This window comes from Nicotiana tomentosiformis, chromosome 7 (assembly GCF_000390325.3).
Source record: "Nicotiana tomentosiformis chromosome 7, ASM39032v3, whole genome shotgun sequence".
NCBI classification, from domain to species: domain Eukaryota; kingdom Viridiplantae; phylum Streptophyta; class Magnoliopsida; order Solanales; family Solanaceae; genus Nicotiana; species Nicotiana tomentosiformis.
The window spans coordinates 106,444,937-106,464,713 of NC_090818.1; the positions used below are offsets into that span (position 1 = coordinate 106,444,937).

General features: G+C 35.1%; 1 protein-coding gene across 1 annotated transcript; it reads left to right on the forward strand.

Annotated features, from left to right (window-relative positions):
* The first annotated feature begins 16,044 nt into the window (after window positions 1–16,044).
* Window positions 16,045–18,360, forward strand: LOC104090713 (18.1 kDa class I heat shock protein-like). The gene is made up of 2 exons (XM_009595881.4): window positions 16,045–16,430; window positions 17,922–18,360. Exons 1-2 carry the CDS (start codon window positions 16,143–16,145, stop codon window positions 18,162–18,164), a joined length of 531 nt encoding a protein of 176 aa, XP_009594176.1. The 5' UTR covers window positions 16,045–16,142; the 3' UTR covers window positions 18,165–18,360.
* The last annotated feature ends 1,417 nt before the right edge of the window (window positions 18,361–19,777 follow it).

Below are 19,777 nucleotides of genomic sequence, written 5' to 3' on the forward strand. Positions count from 1 at the left end.
TAGAAGGTAAATGTGTGGATATGGCTATTAATTCTGATGCAGTCAAGAGATATTATGTATGATTTCTTTGCTTATCTTCTATCGCATTTTGTACTAGACACGTTCAAAGTTGGAATGACGAAGGCATTTTATTCTGCTATCCCAAACACTTTTATCATTTGTTACCCTTTTTGAGCCTTATTTATTTTCTTTCATACCCCTCTTTTGGAATCAAAGCAGTGTTAGAAATATAAAAGAAAAAAGAGAGAAAAGAAGAAGAAGAGAAAATTAAAATCAAGAAAAAAAAGAAGAAAAAAAAAGAAGAAAAAAAGAAAGAAAAGAGAAAAGCAAAGAAAGAAAAAAAGAAAAGAGAGGAGAAAAAGAAAAGCAAAGTAACAAAAGCAAAACTCTTATGTTTGAACTACGTTCGACCTGATTCCTTTTAAGGATACGTAGGCAGCCTTACACGGTTCGGTCCCCTCAAAATAAAAGTCCAAAATTCCCCAAATTCGAAGAAACTGGGGCAGAAGTTTTAGTTTTGTAAAAAGATTTGATTCCAAAAGTTATAATTTTAAACCCCTTCATCTTAAATTATTTTGAGCCTGCATGCCACCCTTTCTTTCTAACCCTGTCCAAAACCTACACTACAGTCCAAAGAAAGACCTTCTGATCAACTTTGAGGATGCCAAGCCAAATGAGATAGAGGTGCGATTTACATCACGGGTAGCACCTTGGTTCATGGGCACAAGGAAAAATGAATAAATGAGAGAGTCTTATTGGTGAAAACCCTCACGGGTACCATAAGGTGATGGTGAGTCGAGAGAAAATCCAAATGAGAGAGTCTTATTGGTGAAAACCCTTACGGGCACTGTAAGGCGACAATGAGTTGAGAGAGAAGCAAATGAGAGAGGTTTGCTGGTGAAAACCCCTCGGGGCATTACAGGCTGAATCAGGTTCATGACTTTACAAAGAAATTGAATTATGGAAAACCCGATTTTGAAGTATGAAGACATGGCATGAACTGAAATGTGATTAGTTGGATGGATTAGGCTGATCAGTCCGAAATGCATGTCATGATCATTGGAGCCAGTTGCTTCATTCAGATAAGTCTCTTTTCCATTTTTCTTCAAATAGTCATCGCTGTTTTTTTCTTTTATTTTATTCCTAATTCTCGAAGTCACTTCGCTTCGTTTCTTTTGGGTCTATTCTTCTAAGTCTCAGTCAAATTAGTCTGTTGTCAAGCAAGCAAGAAAGGACTTCAAAGCCCACTACCAGCTTTTTATTTGCACTAAGCGAAATTCGGCCAGGCACATCCCAAGTGACATGATGTAGAATTAGCAGTGCGGGGGTAACTGAAGTTCAGGTGGTCAAGTGATTCGTGAATTTGTAGGAAATGCAAAGGTTCGACAGTTGTCAGAATGAAAGTACCATACGGCGAGTTGAGTGTAAGGGATTCAAGGCATTCAGAGGTTTTGTGTTCGAGGTCCGATTGAAAGGTCAAACAATTCTTTGTGAAGCAGGATAGTGACAGAAGCAGACACCTTCAGCAAGGATGCCACAAACTAACCGCCACAGTTTCAAACTGACAAAATTTTCTTTGTTTCAAGCAGGGGCAAGAAATCTTGTTTGCTTTGCCAAGAATCCTCCATGAGAAAGCATGTTCCAGATAAGTTCAGTTTTAAGTTTCCGGGACCCTCCTGGACAATGGGAGTTAATTTCAACTTTTCAGGACCCTCCTGGATAATGGGATTTAATTTTAAATTTTCAGAACCCTCCTGGATAATGGGATCTAGTTTTAAGTTTTCAGGACCCTCCTGGATAATGGGATGCAACTAACAATCAATGAATGTTCCTGGTACAAACTGGGGCAAAAACTTTTCTCTGTTTTGTCTGTGTTGTCATGATTGCAGGCACCCACCTGGAGAACGAGAGAATTCATTTCAGTTTCTAAGTCAGCAGGCACCCACCTGAAAAATGAGGGAATTTATTTCAAGTTTTAAGTCAGCATCAGGCACCCACCTGGAGAACGAGGGAATTCATTTCAGTTTCTAAGTCAGCAGGCACCCACCTGGAAAATGAGTAAATTTATTTCAAGTTTTAAGTCAGCATCAGGCGCCCACCTGGAGAATAAGGGAATTCATTTTAGCTTTAAGTCAACATCAGGTGCCCACCTGGAGAATGAGGGAATTTATTTCAAGTTTCTAAGTCTTCAGGCGCCCACCTAGAGAACGAGGGAATTTATTTCAAGTTTTTAAGTCATCAGGCGCCCACCTGGAGAATGAGGGAATATATTTCAAGTTTTTAGGTCATCAGGCGCCCACCTGGAGAATGAGGGAATTTATTGCAAAGTTTTTTAAGTCATCAGGCGCCCATCTGGAGAATGAGGGAATATATTTCAAGTTTTTAGGTCATCAGGCGCCCACCTGGAGAACGAGGGAATTTATTTTAAGTTTTTAAGTCATCAGGCACCCACCTGGAGAATGAGGGAATATATTTCAAGTTTTTAGGTCATCAGGCGCCCACCTGGAGAATGAGAGAATTTATTTCAAGTTTTTAAGTCATCAGGCGCCCACCTGGAGAATGAGGGAATATATTTCAAATTTTTAGGTCATCAGGCGCCCACCTGGAGAACGAGGGAATTCATTTCAGTTTAAAGTCATCAGGCGCCCACCTGGAGAACGAGGGAAGTCATTTAATAATTCAATCCAAGTTAGAAGTAGCAAAAGTTCGCCTCGAGAATGCGAGCTGACAGTCCGAGATAACCAAAGGAAGAAGTCTCAATCCAGAATAAAAGAAAAAGGGTGAATCCAAAATGCAGAAGCCGATGAAAGATGTGAACTGCTCAAGACATGGCTGAAGTCACAAGCTTTGCATGTCCCGTCTTGATCCGAAAAGCTGAAGAAGAGAGAACTAGCACCTGCAGCTAGCAAACATCAAGGTTTAAGTCAAAAGTCCGCATGAAGAACCATTCAAGACTCAAGATCAAGCTTCAGAAGACTTATAGATAGGAATCTTGTAACTCATAGCTGACAGGCTTAATTAGTCTTTTTTATTTTTTGATTTTGATGTAATAACAGGATCGCGGACCGGAACCTCGACGGAACGGCACCTCACTCGACTCTCTCATCCTCTCCACACACTCCATCCCTTCATTCACCTCTTGAACTACACGCGACCTGATTCCCTTATAACCCGAGATATGTAGGTTGTCCAAAGTTAGGACTCGGTTGCACCTTTTTCCTTTTATTTTCTTCCTCTTTTGAATAACGTTATGGTCAAAAATTAGTCACACGGCTCACTTTGTCTTTGCCTGAAAATTCTTCATGTTTCCAAGCAAAGAGGGGCAGCTGTGAGCACCTAATCTTTTACCATACTTGTGATTTTTCAACACTTTTTAGTATGTAAATAATTTTAAGTTTAATCTACATATTTTAACCTTTATTTCATTTTTAGTAGGTTTTATTTAAGAAAATTAAAAATCACAAAAATTATATGTTCTTGATTTTAAAATATTTAGCTAGTATTTTTATTTTACACTCTTAAAAGAAAAAAAATTATTATTAATTAAAGCAAGAATCAATGAGTCATTTTCATGTGGCAAGATTCTTCCTTATCTTTTGTAACAAACTCACATGCTCTCCCTAAGAAACTCACATGCCCATACACTCTTTTTACTTGGCCACCAATTAATCCCTAACACCTAATTTTGAGAGGCCCGGGGGGACACAAAAAAGGGGGGCTACTCTCAATTTCCTATTTTTTTTTCCCAGCAGCTCCTCCTTCTTCACCTGGGTTTTAGCCATAAAAAGCCATCATCTCTCCTCCAGTAAACTTCACTTCCGGTCACTACCTAAAAACCTCCATCTTCATCACTTGAAATGCACCCGCCAAACTCCACTCTCAACCCTTGTTTCGACCATTGAAGACCAGCCCCGATAATCTCACTTCAACGAGTGGTAAATACCAACAAATACCACCTGAAAATAGCCCCCAAAAGGACCCAAAATAGTAGCTGAAAATCTGCTCAATTCCATCCTTCAAACAGCCCTCATCCTCTCCTAAAACCCAACAAAAATAGATCCAAAAACTAGCTAAAATAATTCTCGATATCAGCTTGAAATCACCGTGAACTATCCTCTATTTCCATCGCTTCAGTCCATCGAGTGAAAGCAAGGTTCGGCGAAGTGGGCGGGTTCCGTTTGAGGTTTCCAATTTTTGGTTCGGTCAGCAATAGCTCCTTCCATTTCTATGAAGATGGAATTTGTTTGAAGTTCGTGTTTGAGTTCAAAATTCCGGTGCCGATTCGAGATCCCGTCCGGGGTTTGCCGTTTTAATTTGGCTCGCGGTTCCTACTCGTTTGTACAGTCGCTTCTCAAACAAAATTTTTGAGTCGAACTTTGGAATTGCTATCTCTTCTGCCGTTATTAAATTCTTTGGCTATAACAGGTTCATTCTTCCCCCTCTTACTTCTAATTTAGCATTGATTTTCAATATGATTTGGAGAATGGTATTAGCCTTTGGTTCAATGGTTGATTTCTTGTTTGAGATTTGTTGAATCTTTTTCGTGATATTTTAATTTAGATGCGTTCGTAGGAATTATCTTTGCTATATTGAGTAGCCCATGGATATTGTAGAGGTATTGTCTTCAGATTTGAAAGTTGGTTTAGTCTCTGTTTCTCATGCTTTACCATAGTCCCTTATTTCATTCTTGAAATTTCAAATTTTAAAAGGAGGTCACTGTTTTTGAAGAAATTTAGAGAATATAATGAGTTTTTGTGAAGGTTATTCATCTAGCTAAGCATCTGATGTGTAAAGACTGTGATTGTGCGAGTTAAGTGAGCAATATGAGTGTCCTTAGTTGGCAGAAGAGGAATTAGTAGAATACTTAAATAGCTCTTACCATATTTTTTATTTACTCTCCCTTATTTTGTTTGTTTGTTAATTTTCTTTCCTTCATGTCGTGTCTGGTTGGTTTCTAATGTTTTAGATGCAACATATGTTTATTGATGATTGAAATGTGCCGTGGAGTTGGGATTTTAAGGAAACATAATTGAAATTTGAGAACTACATATTCACTATTTTATTTTATTGCTCTAGCTAGGAGTATGCTTAAGCCGATCTCACCCGAGTAGGCAATCTTTAGGATTTTCGACGTTCGCTTGACACGAGTACGTTTTTTTTAAATGAATATTCGTAGAAAATGCTTTAGGCGCGATTAATAAATCCTCGTGACTATGGGTACGGTTTCCGTGGCATAGTCATGATACATAATTCCCCAATTCGAGTGTGCGTTTCACGTGACTCGACTACAACTTCAAATAATAATAAAAATAAACATGTTGTAAGTCGCGGGTGCGTTTCACGTGACGTGATTCACAATATGTGCCAAAATGACAAGTGTACGACATCGTGACTTGTCCCAGAAATAATTCCATAAATGATTAAAAGCGGTTAAAAAGTAAAAATGCACAATAGGCTTTAAATATGTAATAAATCAGATAATTAGGCCAATTATTAATAGTTGAGCGACCGTGCTAAAACCGCGAAACTCAGGAGTGCCTCACACCTTCTCCCGCGTTAACAGAATTCCTTACCCGATTTTCTGTGTTCGCAGACCATAAATAAGAGTTAATTTCCTCGATTTGGGATTTAAAATAAACCGGTGACTTGGGACACCATAAATTATTCCAAGTGGCGACTCTGAAATAAATAAATAATCCCATTTCGATTAATGTCACTTTAATTGGAAAAACTCCCTTATTCCCCATATCCCCCTAGGGAAAAAGGAGGTGTGACAACAACATTGTTTGGTCAAATTTCGCATGCCATTGTTTGGGTGCTTGTTTTAGTCCGTAAAGAGACTTAACAAGTCTACATACATTCTTTTCTTTACCTGGAACCACAAACCCTTCAGGTTGTTCCATGTAAATTTTTTCCTCCAACTCTCCATTTAAGAAGGACGTCTTAACATCCATTTGATGAATTTCAAGACCATACACTGCAGCTAATGCTACTAACATCCGTATGGATGTAATTCTTGTAACTGGAGAGTATATATCAAAGTAGTCTAGACCTTCTCGTTGTCTATACCCTTTGACTACGAGTCTTGCCTTGAATTTATCAATAGTGCCATCATTTTTTATTTTTCTCTTAAAAATCCATTTAGAACCTAAAGGTTTATTTCCAGGAGGAAGATCAACCAATTCTCATGTATGATTGTTCAATATGGATTCTATTTTACTATTGACTGCCTCTTTCCAAAACAATGATTCCGAAGAAGTCATAGCTTCTTTAAATGTTTGAGGCTCATTCTCCAATAAGAAAGTCACAAAATCTGGTCCAAATGAAGTAGAAGTTCTTTGACGTTTACTACGTCTTGGATCCTCCTGATTACATGTACTTTCTTTTGTTTCTTCCCGAGGTCGTTTAGATCCTTCACCAAATGACTCACATTCCTTTTTATACGGATATATATTTTCAAATAACTCAGCATTATCTGATTCTATAACCGTATTATTATGGATGTCGGGATTTTCTGATTTATGAACCAGAAATCGATATGCTTTACTATTTGTCGCATATCCTATGAAAACACAATCAACGGTTTTCGGTCCTATCTTTACCCTTTTGGGTTTAGGAACTTGCACTTTTGCCAAACACCCCCACACTTTAAAATAATTCAAGTTGGGCTTCCTTCCTTTCCATTTTTCATATGGAATGGATTGTGTTTTGCTATGGGGCACTCGATTTAATATTCGATTAGCCGTAAGAATGGCTTCCCCCCATAAGTTCTGTGGCAAACCAGAACTTATCAACAACGCATTCATCATCTCCTTTAATGTGCGATTCTTTCTTTCCGCAATCCCATTAGATTGGGGCGTGTAAGGGGCTATTGTTTGATGAATAATTCCATATTCTAAACATATTTCTTCAAAAGGAGATTCATATTCACCACTCCTATCACTTCGTATCATTTTTACTTTCTTGTTAAGTTGCGTTTCAACTTCATTTTTGTATTGCCTGAATGCGTCTATTGCTTCATCTTTACTATTCAGTAAGTAAATATAGCAATATCGAGTACCATCGTCAATAAAAGTTATGAAATACTTCTTTCCACCGCGAGATGGTATTGACTTCATGTCACAAATATCTTTGTGAATTAAGTCTAAAGGATTTGAATTCGTTTCAACTGACTTATAAGGATGTTTAACATACTTAGATTCCACACATGTTTGACATTTTAATTTTTCGTATTCAAACTTAGGCAGTACTTCCAAGTTAATCATTTTTCGCAAGGTTTTATAATTGAAATGACCCAAACGTACATACCATAAATCATTTGACTCAAGTAAGTAAGAAAAAGCTGAAATATTATTATTGTTTTCCACAACCATTACATTCAGATTGAAAAGGCCCTCGGTGAGGTAACCTTTTCCTACAAATATTTCATTCTTACTTATAACAACCTTGTCGGACACAAAAATGCACTTAAAACCGTGCTTAACAAGAAATCCAGTAGAGACTAAATTCTTTCTCATTTCGGGAACATGAAGGACATTGTTCAAAGTCATGACCTTGCCAGAAGTCATTTTCAGAAAATATCTTCCCATATCCTTCAATTTTTGCTGTTGAAGCATTTTCATATAAACTGTCTCTCCGGGTCCAGCAGGAGCATAAGTAGCAAAAGCTTCTCTAACTGCACAAACATGGCGAGTGGCTCCAGAATCAAACCATCATTATTTAGGATTTCCCACCAAGTTACATTCAGAAAGCATGGCACACAAGTTATCAATATCATCATGCTTTACTACCATGTTTGCTTGACCCCTTTTCTTGTCTTTCTTCGGAGCACGACACTCCGTAGATTTGTGTCCGATTTTCCTACAGTTGTAGCAGTTTCCACTGAACCGCTTCTTGCTTGAGTTGTATTTCGGAACAGAAGCCTTCTTCCTCTTTTTGTTATCTTCAACAATATTTGCTCCCATTATTGTTGAATTTCCACGGCCTCTCCTTTCAGCAGCTTTATTGTCCTCTTCGATTCTCAACCGAATAATGAGATCTTCAAGGGACATTTTCTTTCGTTTGTGTTTCAAATAATTTTTGAAGTCCTTCCACAACGGAGGCAACTTCCCAATCATTGCTGCTACTTGGAATGCTTCATTGATGACAAGACCTTCAGCAAGTAGATCATGAATAATCACTTGTAATTCCTAAACTTGGGTAATAACAGACCTGCTATCTACCATTTTGTAGTCCAAAAATTTTGCGGCAACGAATTTCTTCATCCTAGCATCTTCAGTTTTATATTTCTTTTCAAGCGCATTCCACAATTTTTTTGACGTCTCCACGCCACTGTATACATTATACAGATTATCATCCAGTCGCTAAGAATATAATTCTTGCATAAAAAATCAGAATGCTTCCACGCTTCAATCACGACAAAGTGTTCATTCTCTGAAGTTTTATCTGGCAGATCAGGAATATCTTCCTTGATGAACTTCTGTAGACATAACTTAGTTAAGTAGAAGAACATCTTCTGCTGCCAGCGCTTGAAATCAATCTCGGAAAATTTTCCGGGTTTTTCTGCCGGTGCCAACGCCGGTGTTCGGCTTGTTGATGCGTTGGCAGTCACCGTCGGAACAGCTTGGCTTTCGCTTTCAGTCGTCATTTTTTCTGTAAAAGAATGACACAAACAAACGTTTAATAAACATTTTCAATATTGCTTTTCACGAAGGCTTTACTCTCCAAAATGGGAGTACACAAAACCACAAAGGTTTTAGTTTACAGAATAATAAGAATAACACAAATACAGAAATAATATTAAATTTCTTAAGATTGTTAGTCCCGTCAATATTACTTTATTTGTAAATAATAATTCTGGAAAATATAAGTTATCGTAATGAAACAGTAATTAATTCGAGCCCACTGAATTCACAGTGTTTCCTTAAGGAATTTAATCCCCTCCTAGTATCCAAGGTTATGGATTATTTCCTCCCAGGATAGAACGAATCACACACTGGTGTAGCGGTACTTTAAACCTCAGTGTTTCAACGAACACAAAGTTCGGTAGCAAATCACACCTACAGTTGCTTTGTTTGAAGTTAAAACAATGCAGAACAAAGGAGTAAAAACTCAGAAAATCATATGAAAATGCTGAGAGGAAGGAGTGCAATGTATAGCCAAAGTTGAGCGTTTTCAGTTTTGGTGTCTTTCTTCAACAGCTGCTGCACATATTTATAGCAGTCAGCTTTGAAGATGAACGACCCTCCACCCTCCATGGTGGAGCATGCACTAGCTTGTTTATGGAGCAAGCACTTGGCCATGGTGGGAAAAGCATTAGGCGGCTGCTATTGCAGCTGGTGGTCAATACACGGATTGAAACATATCCGTTATAAATACGGATAATCTTACGTTAATATTTACTATTAACAAATTAATTTGGTCCAAAAAATTAATCAATCAATCATTTGAAGCCGAAGCCGAAGCCGAGCAGAGCGAGCAACGACAACGGCGCAAGACTTGCTTTCTTCTTAACTCTTTAAGAGCTACAAGAAGAGCAATTATATATATACCCACAAAAAATCTTTTCTTCTTCTAATATGGGACAATGTCTCATTGTCAAGAGGGGAAAACTTAAAATTTTACTCAAAAATTTTATTTTCCCTCCATTTCCCATTCACCCTCATTTTAAGACTATTTCATCTTAAATAACAAAAACCTCAACAAAAAATGCTTTTCTCCATGGTCTCCCACTTATTCTTTTCATCCCAGTAATTGAGATCGTCCGAGAAAACGAAAGAAAATTTGATTCTTTAAATGGAATAATTTTCTCTCTCTCCAATATTCTATATCTATATATATATTAATATAAAGTAGGGCCCTAGAGGAGTGACGTGGCATGTGCTATTGATCTCTTATCTACTTTTTTAACTTTTCAGGCTTTTCTCTATAATTTTCACAAAATAAATTCAATTATTAAATTAAAAAAAAATAACAACCAATCAGTAAAGGTACGTCTTTCAAAATTCTTTGGAACCCGTTCCAAACCAAAATCATTCCTTCAATTCCCACGACACCAAAAATAAAGAGTAAATCAAGAATCTACTTCAATTTCATTCCTCCCAAATATGTAGTATAAAATCGACGAAGAAAAATTCAACCAATACCCATATCAAGCCAGAGAACAAGTGAACATGGCAGAAGACTTTTACGGTCTGTGAGAAAGATCTAAGTTACAAAGCTTCATATTTGGTTGGTCGACTTCATGTATTTATGTGTTAAATTTTGTTTTATCATTTTCTATTGCAGGTCTTTATATTGATTTTTCCCGTCCTTGCACTACAGTCGGCGGAGCCAATTTGTCCAAGCATGTAGATTCCTGTGAAATATTTCCTTGATGTTTTTCTTCTTCTTTTTTTATTTAGCTTTTACACTGTTTATCCTGAGATTGAGATTTATGTTAAGAAAAAAGAGTGAAAATTAGAGGAAAAAAATGAGAATAGCATCTCCAATTGGTGTTTGCACCATATATAGGTTTTATAATTATATTGAAGTATGATTAGTAATGTTAAAAGTGACATAATATTTTAGTTTCCATTGTGTTTATACTGACCAATAACTTGAGGTATCCGGAGATTCTAGGTCAAACTCCATGTTTAAATTGTACTTATATGATTGTTGCACAAAGGAACAAGCAAAGTAGTAGAAAAGAGAGGACCCACCAGTCAAGAATTATCTCACTCTTCCCGCTTTTCTTCTCCGAGGCAAAAAAAATAATATTGTGTCCAACTCTAAATGATATTGTTTAATATTCGTGAAACTTATCTAATTATTTGAATTTAAGAGATATATTTCTATGTCTTATGTTCTTGATTTTTCTTGATTTTTATGTTGGTTTTAGCAATAAAGTTTGTATCTTTTGGTTATTTTGTCGTCCATTTTGTAACGTTTACTTAATCTTGAATGTGCTCTTAATAAAATTTTCATCTAACATTTTTATGCAGAAATAATGATGTTAGAATGTTTGTTTGCCATTTGTTGTATCTATTTTCTCAATCAGCATCTTGATTTCAGGTTAATTTTGAACTATAAGCATTTTGGGTTTTCTATATGCATAAATGATGAGACTTTCTCATTTACTGTGAAAGTTTTTAAGTTAATGGTCCAGTCAATTTTATCTGGACATGTAATGAGATAAAGATGTTACTTTTCTCATCCAGATACATAATGAGGTAAAGATATTACCTTTCTCATTTCTGATTGAGATGCGAACTCTTGAAATTGGTTGGAGCAATATTTGAACATTTTGAATAATTATTTTCAGTAAAAGAGCGAACACTTGGAAGCTTCTCTTTGTTAGATTTTTTTTTTTTTTTTTGGAATTTGTTTAGGTTGGATTTTGGATTATGATAATAGATTTTGTTTTATACCATGAGGACAGTAGGCTATTCTGATATCATTATTTTAATACATGTTGGGTGATGTTGCTAACATCAAGTATTCCAGTTATTTATACCGGAGATGGTCCTGGACAATGTCTTGATAAAAGTAAACTTAATTAATCATCTCTTCATTTCTTCATCCTTCGCTTATAACTTAGATGATCATGAGTTTTTACCAGAGTGGCACCACAAACGTTTTTACGAATGTCATTTATTATATTTTTCATCCTTTTTTTTTTTGTCTTTTCTCTCCATGTTTTGCCCCTCTAAAGATTTTTGGTTCTTTTGTTTTCCCTTTAACCTTCTTAAAGTCCTTCACACAGGAATTGCCAAAACATTAAATTGAAAGAGGCAATTAAATATTTTGGTCTTTCTCTCGGCTATACTTTATTATTAATGTGTTGTCTTTTCAGTTTTTGTTGCGACTCCTATGCCTCTTCATTTATATTAGTGTGTTTTCGTCCATCCTATATCCTTTTGCTTTCTTCTATGTTTTATTTTCAGTGTGCATTTTGATGGAATCAGAAGGTATTGAATTTCATGGGATAAACTTTGAGTTGTATACACATTTAAAGCATATTATTTATCAATGTGAATGAAAATTTTCTTATATGTTCTTGAATATTCCTTTTGGTATCGGTGAGTGCTCCGCTTCAGTTGGAATTAGTGTAACTATGGTGTTGCCCTTTTAGTTTTTTGTGTTCAATTAATTTTGATTGTTATTTTAGCTGTTTCATGAGCATTAAAATTGTCTATCGATTTGTTTTTGTTTTTTGCAAAGAAAGACTATTTCCCATTGTTGTTTCAGATTTATAGGAGAAACTCTGCAGTGGTTATTTTATAGGAATACTGAAGAATCAAATTCTAAGTAGTTATGCACTTAAATCTTTTTATTTATTCTTATCTGACATAAGTTCCCTAAAATATTTGAACACTTCTATAATAAAGAAAGATTCATGCATCATCATGGACCTGTTTTAGAATTTCGGCTCTTCCACTATTTTCATGTTGATTTTAATTTCTGCATATGTATTATACTTATGGTTTTATGCCTTTGCTCTTTCTAATTTTCATTATATTCTTCTTACTATCTTTATTGCCATCATGGGAACATATTTTCTTACTAACGGCTGAGAATTATTGGTGGTAGTAGACTTCGTTTTCTCCTGGTCTCTACAATTTTCTCTCTAGTTGTGCTCGGTATATTACTACTATTATGTTAAGGCTAAGATGTCAAAGTTCTTCCTCACCAATTTCTACTTTAAATGTGTACATGATATTAAATTTTATCTTGCCATAGGATTTCTTTGCAGTGAGTGTGTGTGTTATTATTTTTTTTTCAAACCATTTCTCCCATATTTAATCTATTGCTTGTGTGAATTCCAGTAAATTGTCATGTCATTTTGTGTTGCTTAATATATTACTATCAACCATGTCATTTTGGCCATTTGAATTTAGTTGCTATTGGAATTTCGCACTCAAATCTGTTTGTGATCGGAGGGTTTATAGAAACATCAAATGCGACTTATCTTTTGACGGAGAAGCTAAGAGTATGACTGTTGCTCCATTTGGTCGATATTTAGGAAGTAAGGTCAACAAAAAACTCATGAACCAATTATTATTGTGAGTTCAATGGGTTTTATTATGATAGCCACCTCTGCTCGGATTATGGGGAGCCCTGAAACTTTTTTGGACTGTAAAGAAGATCTTTTGTTTCCTTTGTACTTGTATTAGAAAGAGAATTTGAATGATTCATGACTAGCTTAATAAAAGTTTCAATGTAATATAGTTATAAGTCAGCTTTTATACATATGAGGTGCCTTAAAATAAAGTTGTTTGTGTCATATACTTGATTTCTGCTGTGTAAACTTTTGCTGCTATAAATGTTATAACTATAGCTTTTATTATTAATAAAATTCTGAGACAAATGGTCATTTCTGTTTTTGGTTCTTGCTTAATATGGTCTGGCAGTCGTTGAAATTATCTAAAGCCATATTCATTAAAAAATTGCATTTGCTGCATGGTATGATAACCAAAGCGTTGATATTATGCTCAACATGAAAGTGGTTGTTCCATATAATACTAATATAACCCATTTTCAGTAAAAAAATAAAGAAAAAAGAAAAACTGTATTGCGGCTGAATCTAATTTGAAAGCTAAATCTTTAACGTGTAATAACATTTATTGGGCGCCACAATGCTTTACATGCCTTTACTTTTGCGACAATTAAAATGAATACAAGGATAAAAAACTTGAGGTAGAGGCTGAGAATAGTGAAGCCACCACCAATAGCAGCACATGCACCAACTAAGTCGATTTTTCAAATATTCAAATCAAATCAATTAAGTCGATTTTTTATCGATTCATTTTTTGTCGGTTCGATTTTTTCGGTTATTTATTATTTTTTTATAAATATGAGACATACACTACCAAACGCATATTCCGGCTACTACATTTTCAACGTAACACTATCAAACTAATTGCTCTTTGAGAAATCTATTATTTACCAAGATATATTCATGACAGTTGACTCAAATAGTGATGAATAATTTAAGTACTCAATTAAAAATTAATTATTTTTAACATGAAATAAATTCTTGTACTTAGCAAAATAAAATTACCAATCAAACTAGAATGCAAAGAATTAGATTATTATAATAGCAAGGAACTAGACTAAAAATACAAATGACTAATATGTACCATAAAATTTCAGAAACTTTATATAAAAATATACATATATATAGGTGTAATAATAAATTTATATAGCTACTTTTATAGTCGGTCTGGTTCGATTTATTTTGGTTATTTTTTTTATTAAAACCAAAACCAAACCAAATTTAATCGATTTTTAAAATTTAAAACCAAAACCAAACCAAACCTAAAAAGTATCGATTTTTTTAGTCGGTTTGGTTCGGTTTTCGGTTTGGTTCGATTTTTCGGGTTTTTAGGAACACCCCTAATAGTATGATATACTCCCTCTGTTTCAATTTATGTGAACCCATTTGAGTGAGCACGGAGTTTAAAAAAAGATAGAAGACTTTTGAACTTGTGGTGTAAAATGAGGCACATATATTTTGTGTGGCTATAAATCATTGCATAAAGGTAAATTGTTTCCAAATAAGAAAAGTGGTCATTCTTTTTGGCACGAACTAAAAAGAAAATAGGTTAACATAAATTGAAACGGAGGGAGCAGTAAACAACAAATAAATCAGTTTAGCTGGGGAACATTCTACTCTATATATGTAAAAGCTTTTTTAATAATCATCTCCTTTTTCTTTTTCCCTTTTCCTATATACTATTTTAGTAAGACAAAAATTGGATTCATTATTCTTAACTTTTTAAGTTGTTATTTAAAGCATTCTTTTCGTGTCTTAAATAGTAGAGTATTATAGTACTATGAAGGATTCACTTCAATTAGACGAAGGGCGAGGTATTTTATCTGAAGTTAGATCTTTCGTTTTTAAGTGAGTAAAGATTAAAATTTAACTTTTAATTGTGTAAAAGATGTTTCACTGTTAATGTAATTTTACCAATTCTCATGTCATTATCCATTTTAATAGTTTATAGTAAAATCGTGAAAGAAATTTTTTATTAGTAAAGATTGATTTTCTGTTATATGCCATTACTGATTTAGATATATTTTAGCTTTTTATGATCGTGCGTAGCGCGAGTAAATTAACTAGTTCAAACTAATAAGTAGTATCACATATGGCAACTAGTTAGAACTATGCATATAAAATTAGGTCTACTTTGACGAGACGTATGGGAGTATCAACTATTTCTCGAGGACATAGCAAAATCCAATATAGGATACCAGAAAATACAAGACATTTACACAGTGCTTAAACTCCTAATTAATTCATATATAATATATGATATTCCTCCATCTGGATAGGGATCATAAAAAGTTGTGGGCGGAACTGAGATATCGGATAGAATAAAGTATAGATGGGAACAGAATTAGAGGAGACACGTCCAACATAGAATTTTTGACAGACATAAAATGCAATGATTATTCTTGCAACAAGTAAGGCAATTTGAGCAAAATAGAAATATCGAACCTCTAAGAAAAGCAATTTGAAATCTCATTATGTTTGAAGCATTTCTGACTCAAGTTTCAACCACTTAATATAATCTTATTTGAGTACTTGGTTCATAGTTTTAATATTTTCAACAATTTCAGTGGATTTTAGACAAATAAATTATCTAGGTCTAAAAGTTGTCACAATTACAATACTAGATCTGCCCCTAGTTTGAAGTTCTTTAACATATCATCAGCTTCTTTCGAAAAAATATATATATGTGTTAGTGTATATTTTCTGATTAATCTTCACATCTAATTAAACTAATTCTATAAGCTTAATTTGTTTGGAGAAAAGTCCAATTTCCATCCAATTGACATAGAAATTAAGCCAAAGGCATATTTACACAGTACAAGACCTTTGCTAGCTATCACAACCTGAGTGGATTTTCCTCTGTTTTTTATTCCATTCTTATACAGATCGATCGAATCTTTCCCATGTTTTCGCCATTGTGTCCGTCAAATCCTTAAGGAATTCCATTCTCTTTCATTTCAACCGTAAAAATCTTCCATATTACACCATCTCCTTAACTTTACATCCCTCTCAAACAAATTCCATTTCTTGAAACTTCTAAATCTCTTCCCCTATATATATTCTCCCATTCATAATACTTCCAGCAAGAAACAGTAGAAAAAACAAAATGTCGCACATGCCTGCATTTGGTCGAAGAAACCATGAACACCAAGTGTTCGATCCTTATTCTCACCACGCACACTACCAAGTACACGACCCTTTTGCTCATCATAATGAAGTCTGGGATCCTTTCCATGAATTTTATTTGGAAACCCCTCGATCTCTCATAGCACCAGCACCATCTTTCCACCATGCACCTGCAACGATGGCTCAAATTGAGTATAAAGAAACACCTGAGGCTCATATCTTTAGAGCTAACTTGCACGGCTACAAGAAAGAAGAAGTGAAAATACAGGTATCCTTCTTACCACTAAATATATTATGCTTTTGAAATTATGGGTCCAAATTTTAGTGATTTCTTATATATACTCTCTCCCTCCCATTTCAAGTGTTATTTAGCCCGAAACTGTGCCGCTTTAAAAACCCAAGACGATTATTTTTTCAAATTTTATCTTTGCTATTAAGGAGGTCAAAAATGATTAAGGGTGACTTGCACAAATAGGATACATTCGGTGCGACTATTGATTTTTGACCAATCTTGCCTTATGGGCAAAAAGTTTAACAACTGTTGCCATATACTTGTCCCCGTTGAGAATGTGTGAAGTGTGAACAAAGTTCCACCGGAAAAGTAGGAAAAAAAAAACTACTTATAAGGAGTTGAATACTTTTAATGGTGTGAGGCCTTGTGGGGAAAACCGTGCAGGTTTGGTTCAAAGCGGACAATATCACACCATGTTAAGAGTATCTTTGGGCAGTTTTAGCCCAACAACTAGTATCAGAGCCAATGGTTTGGCGACATGAGTATGGAGATGGCAAAGTGATGGTGTAGGTCCCGGTTTAGTGCCTTTGCCCGTCTATGGGCCGGTTCACTTCCTTTACCTATAGCTTCAAAGACGCATATATAGTCTGATTTCTCTTTGGGCTTCGGTGACCGTAAATACTCAGATTATGTGGGTGACACACAGTTAATCTCCAAATTAGCCCATAAACTGTGATGGGTCATGTAAAACTTAATTCAAAGGGGAGATTGTTGGGAGTGTGTGAACAAAGTCCCACATAGAAATAGAAAGTAGAATAGAAAAATAAGCTACTTATAACAAGTTGAATACTCTTAATGGTGTGAGGCCTTTAGGAAAAAATCGTGCGAGCTTGGATCAAAGCGGAAAATATCACACCATGTTAAGAGTATCTTTGGGCCGTTTTAGCCCAACTGCCCCATGGGCAACACTTTTAATTTTTGACCTTAAAAGCTTTGCCCATAGGACAAGCGGGAGTCAAAAAATCAAGACCATCCATTTTCAAGGTCTTTGGGTGTAATTATACTAGTAATTGATTACTCCCTTCGTCCTAATTTATATATGTGGCAGCATTCAGTTTTGGAACTTCAAACACGTTTTTACCGCATTTTTCATGTCTTTTAAATATTTGAATTATTAATTGTTGTGACTTATAGAACTTTTTATGTTATTTTTGAACATTTATATTTTATTTCAAAAAACTTAAAGGCTACATGATTGCACACTATCAAAATTTAAAAGGTTTGATTCCCGATCTCCAAACAGTTTTACATAAATTGGGACGGAGGTAGTATACACTTTCCAATAGGAATATTTAATAGTCAAATGTTATCATTTATGGATAATTTAACAAATTATACTTTATACTTGGTATTTTTTTAATGGACTTGCAAAAACGTTAAATGACACTTAAAACAGGAGAGAGAGAGACTATCTATGGTTCGTGCGGTTAAACCCATTGTGATTATGTGTTACGTGTGCTTGTGCAGGTGGAGGATGACATAGTGCTGAAGATTACTGGGGAAAAGAGAATGAGGAAAGAAGATAATTACGATAATTGGCACCATTATGAACGCAGCAGTGGAAAATTCTTCACTTCCTTTTCACTGCCTATCAATTCTAGGGCTGATTATGTGAAGTCATCCATGGAGAATGGAATGCTCACTATCACTGTTCCTAAGAAGGAAATCACCAGGAATCACCACCACCTCAGAGATGTTGAAATACATTAACTAAAAGGTTGAATTTGATGCATATAGTATGTCTTCTTTGGTACTCCACATATAATTGTGGAATGAGAGAAGTAAAATAAAGAGAAAGCAAAAGGTTGCACTGGATAATATGGAGAGAAAAGAAAAGTGAGTTTGGTATATGCTTGTGTAATATTAGTAGTAACTACATAAATAAATCGTGCTTCTATTTCTTTCATTGTTCTTCTTAAACTATTGTTTCGGTCGTCATTAGTATTAAAGACGTAATAAAGTAATTAGAATTAGTCACGTCTACTTCTAATACATGACTCAACATTTCTTTAATTTTCTGTGATGTGAATGGGCATTTTGATAGGAAGAAACAGAGAAAAAAAGAAGACAACAGTATTAAGCAAAAACAGAGAATAAAGAGTCAACAAGTTGAGATAAAAGAAATTATTTTCTGCACTATTTAGTTCTCAGAAGATGCAACAAACTTAAGAAAGAAATTTGGAGCTACTCACCTCCACTTACTCCTAAGTACTAGTTAATAAACCCATGATAAAATACTATTCGAAAGATTAGGACAAAGCTAAATAATAATTATTTATTTGCTAATACCCTCCCTTAAACTGAAAGCTCTCAAGCTTCAGTTTCACTTTAGCTTCTAAAACTCTTCCATAGTGCCAATGCCCGTCAACTTCCTCAGATTTTGCAAAGGGGGAAATCTGAGAGGTTTGGTGAAAATATCCGCCAATTGGTCTTCACTTCGATAATATTGCAGCTCTATTGTTCCTTCGTTGTTGAGGTCTCGCAGGAAATACTACTTCACATCAATGTGCTTGCTTCTTCCATGTAGCACTGAATTCTTTGACAACTTGATGGCATAGTTGTTGTCCCAAAAATTGTAGTTGCTCTTTCTTGTTTGAATTTCAGTTCTTCAAGAATTCTCCTTAACCAAAGCTTCACAAGCACAAGTTCTAGAAGCAACAAATTCAGCTTCGGTGCTTGACAAAGTGACAATTGATTGCTTCTTAGAGGACCACGAAATAGCCTATGTGCCTAGCATATAAACATAACATGGAGTGCTCCTTCTGTCCCCTTGATCTCCTAGATAATCACTGTCAGTAAAACCAATCAAACCAGATTTTTTACCCTTCTTGTAGAACTAAACAAAATCCTTACTTCCTTATAAGTAACAGAGGATTCTCTTGGCAGCTACTAGGTGAATTTCAGTTGGGCTCTCCACGTATCTTATGAGTCTTACAACATATATGATGTCAGGCCTTGTAGCAGTAAGATACATCAAACTACCTACAATTTGCTTGTAGAGTATGCTATCCACCTTCTTGCGCTTCCAGCTTTACTTAATTTCAAGCCAAACTCAACTGGAGTATTTGCGGGATTGCAATTCTGTATCTTGAACCTGTCTAAAATTTCTTGCACATACTTCTTTTGGGTAACAAATATACCATCATTAGATTGCACTACTTCTAAACCAAGAAAGTAATGCATTTTACCAAGATCAGGCATCTCGAACTCATGCATTATAGACATTTTGAAATCAACAAACATGGTAATATCATTCCCAATAAATATAAGTTCATTAACATATATACAGACAATGAGCATTTCCCAGGTTCTCTATTTTTAAC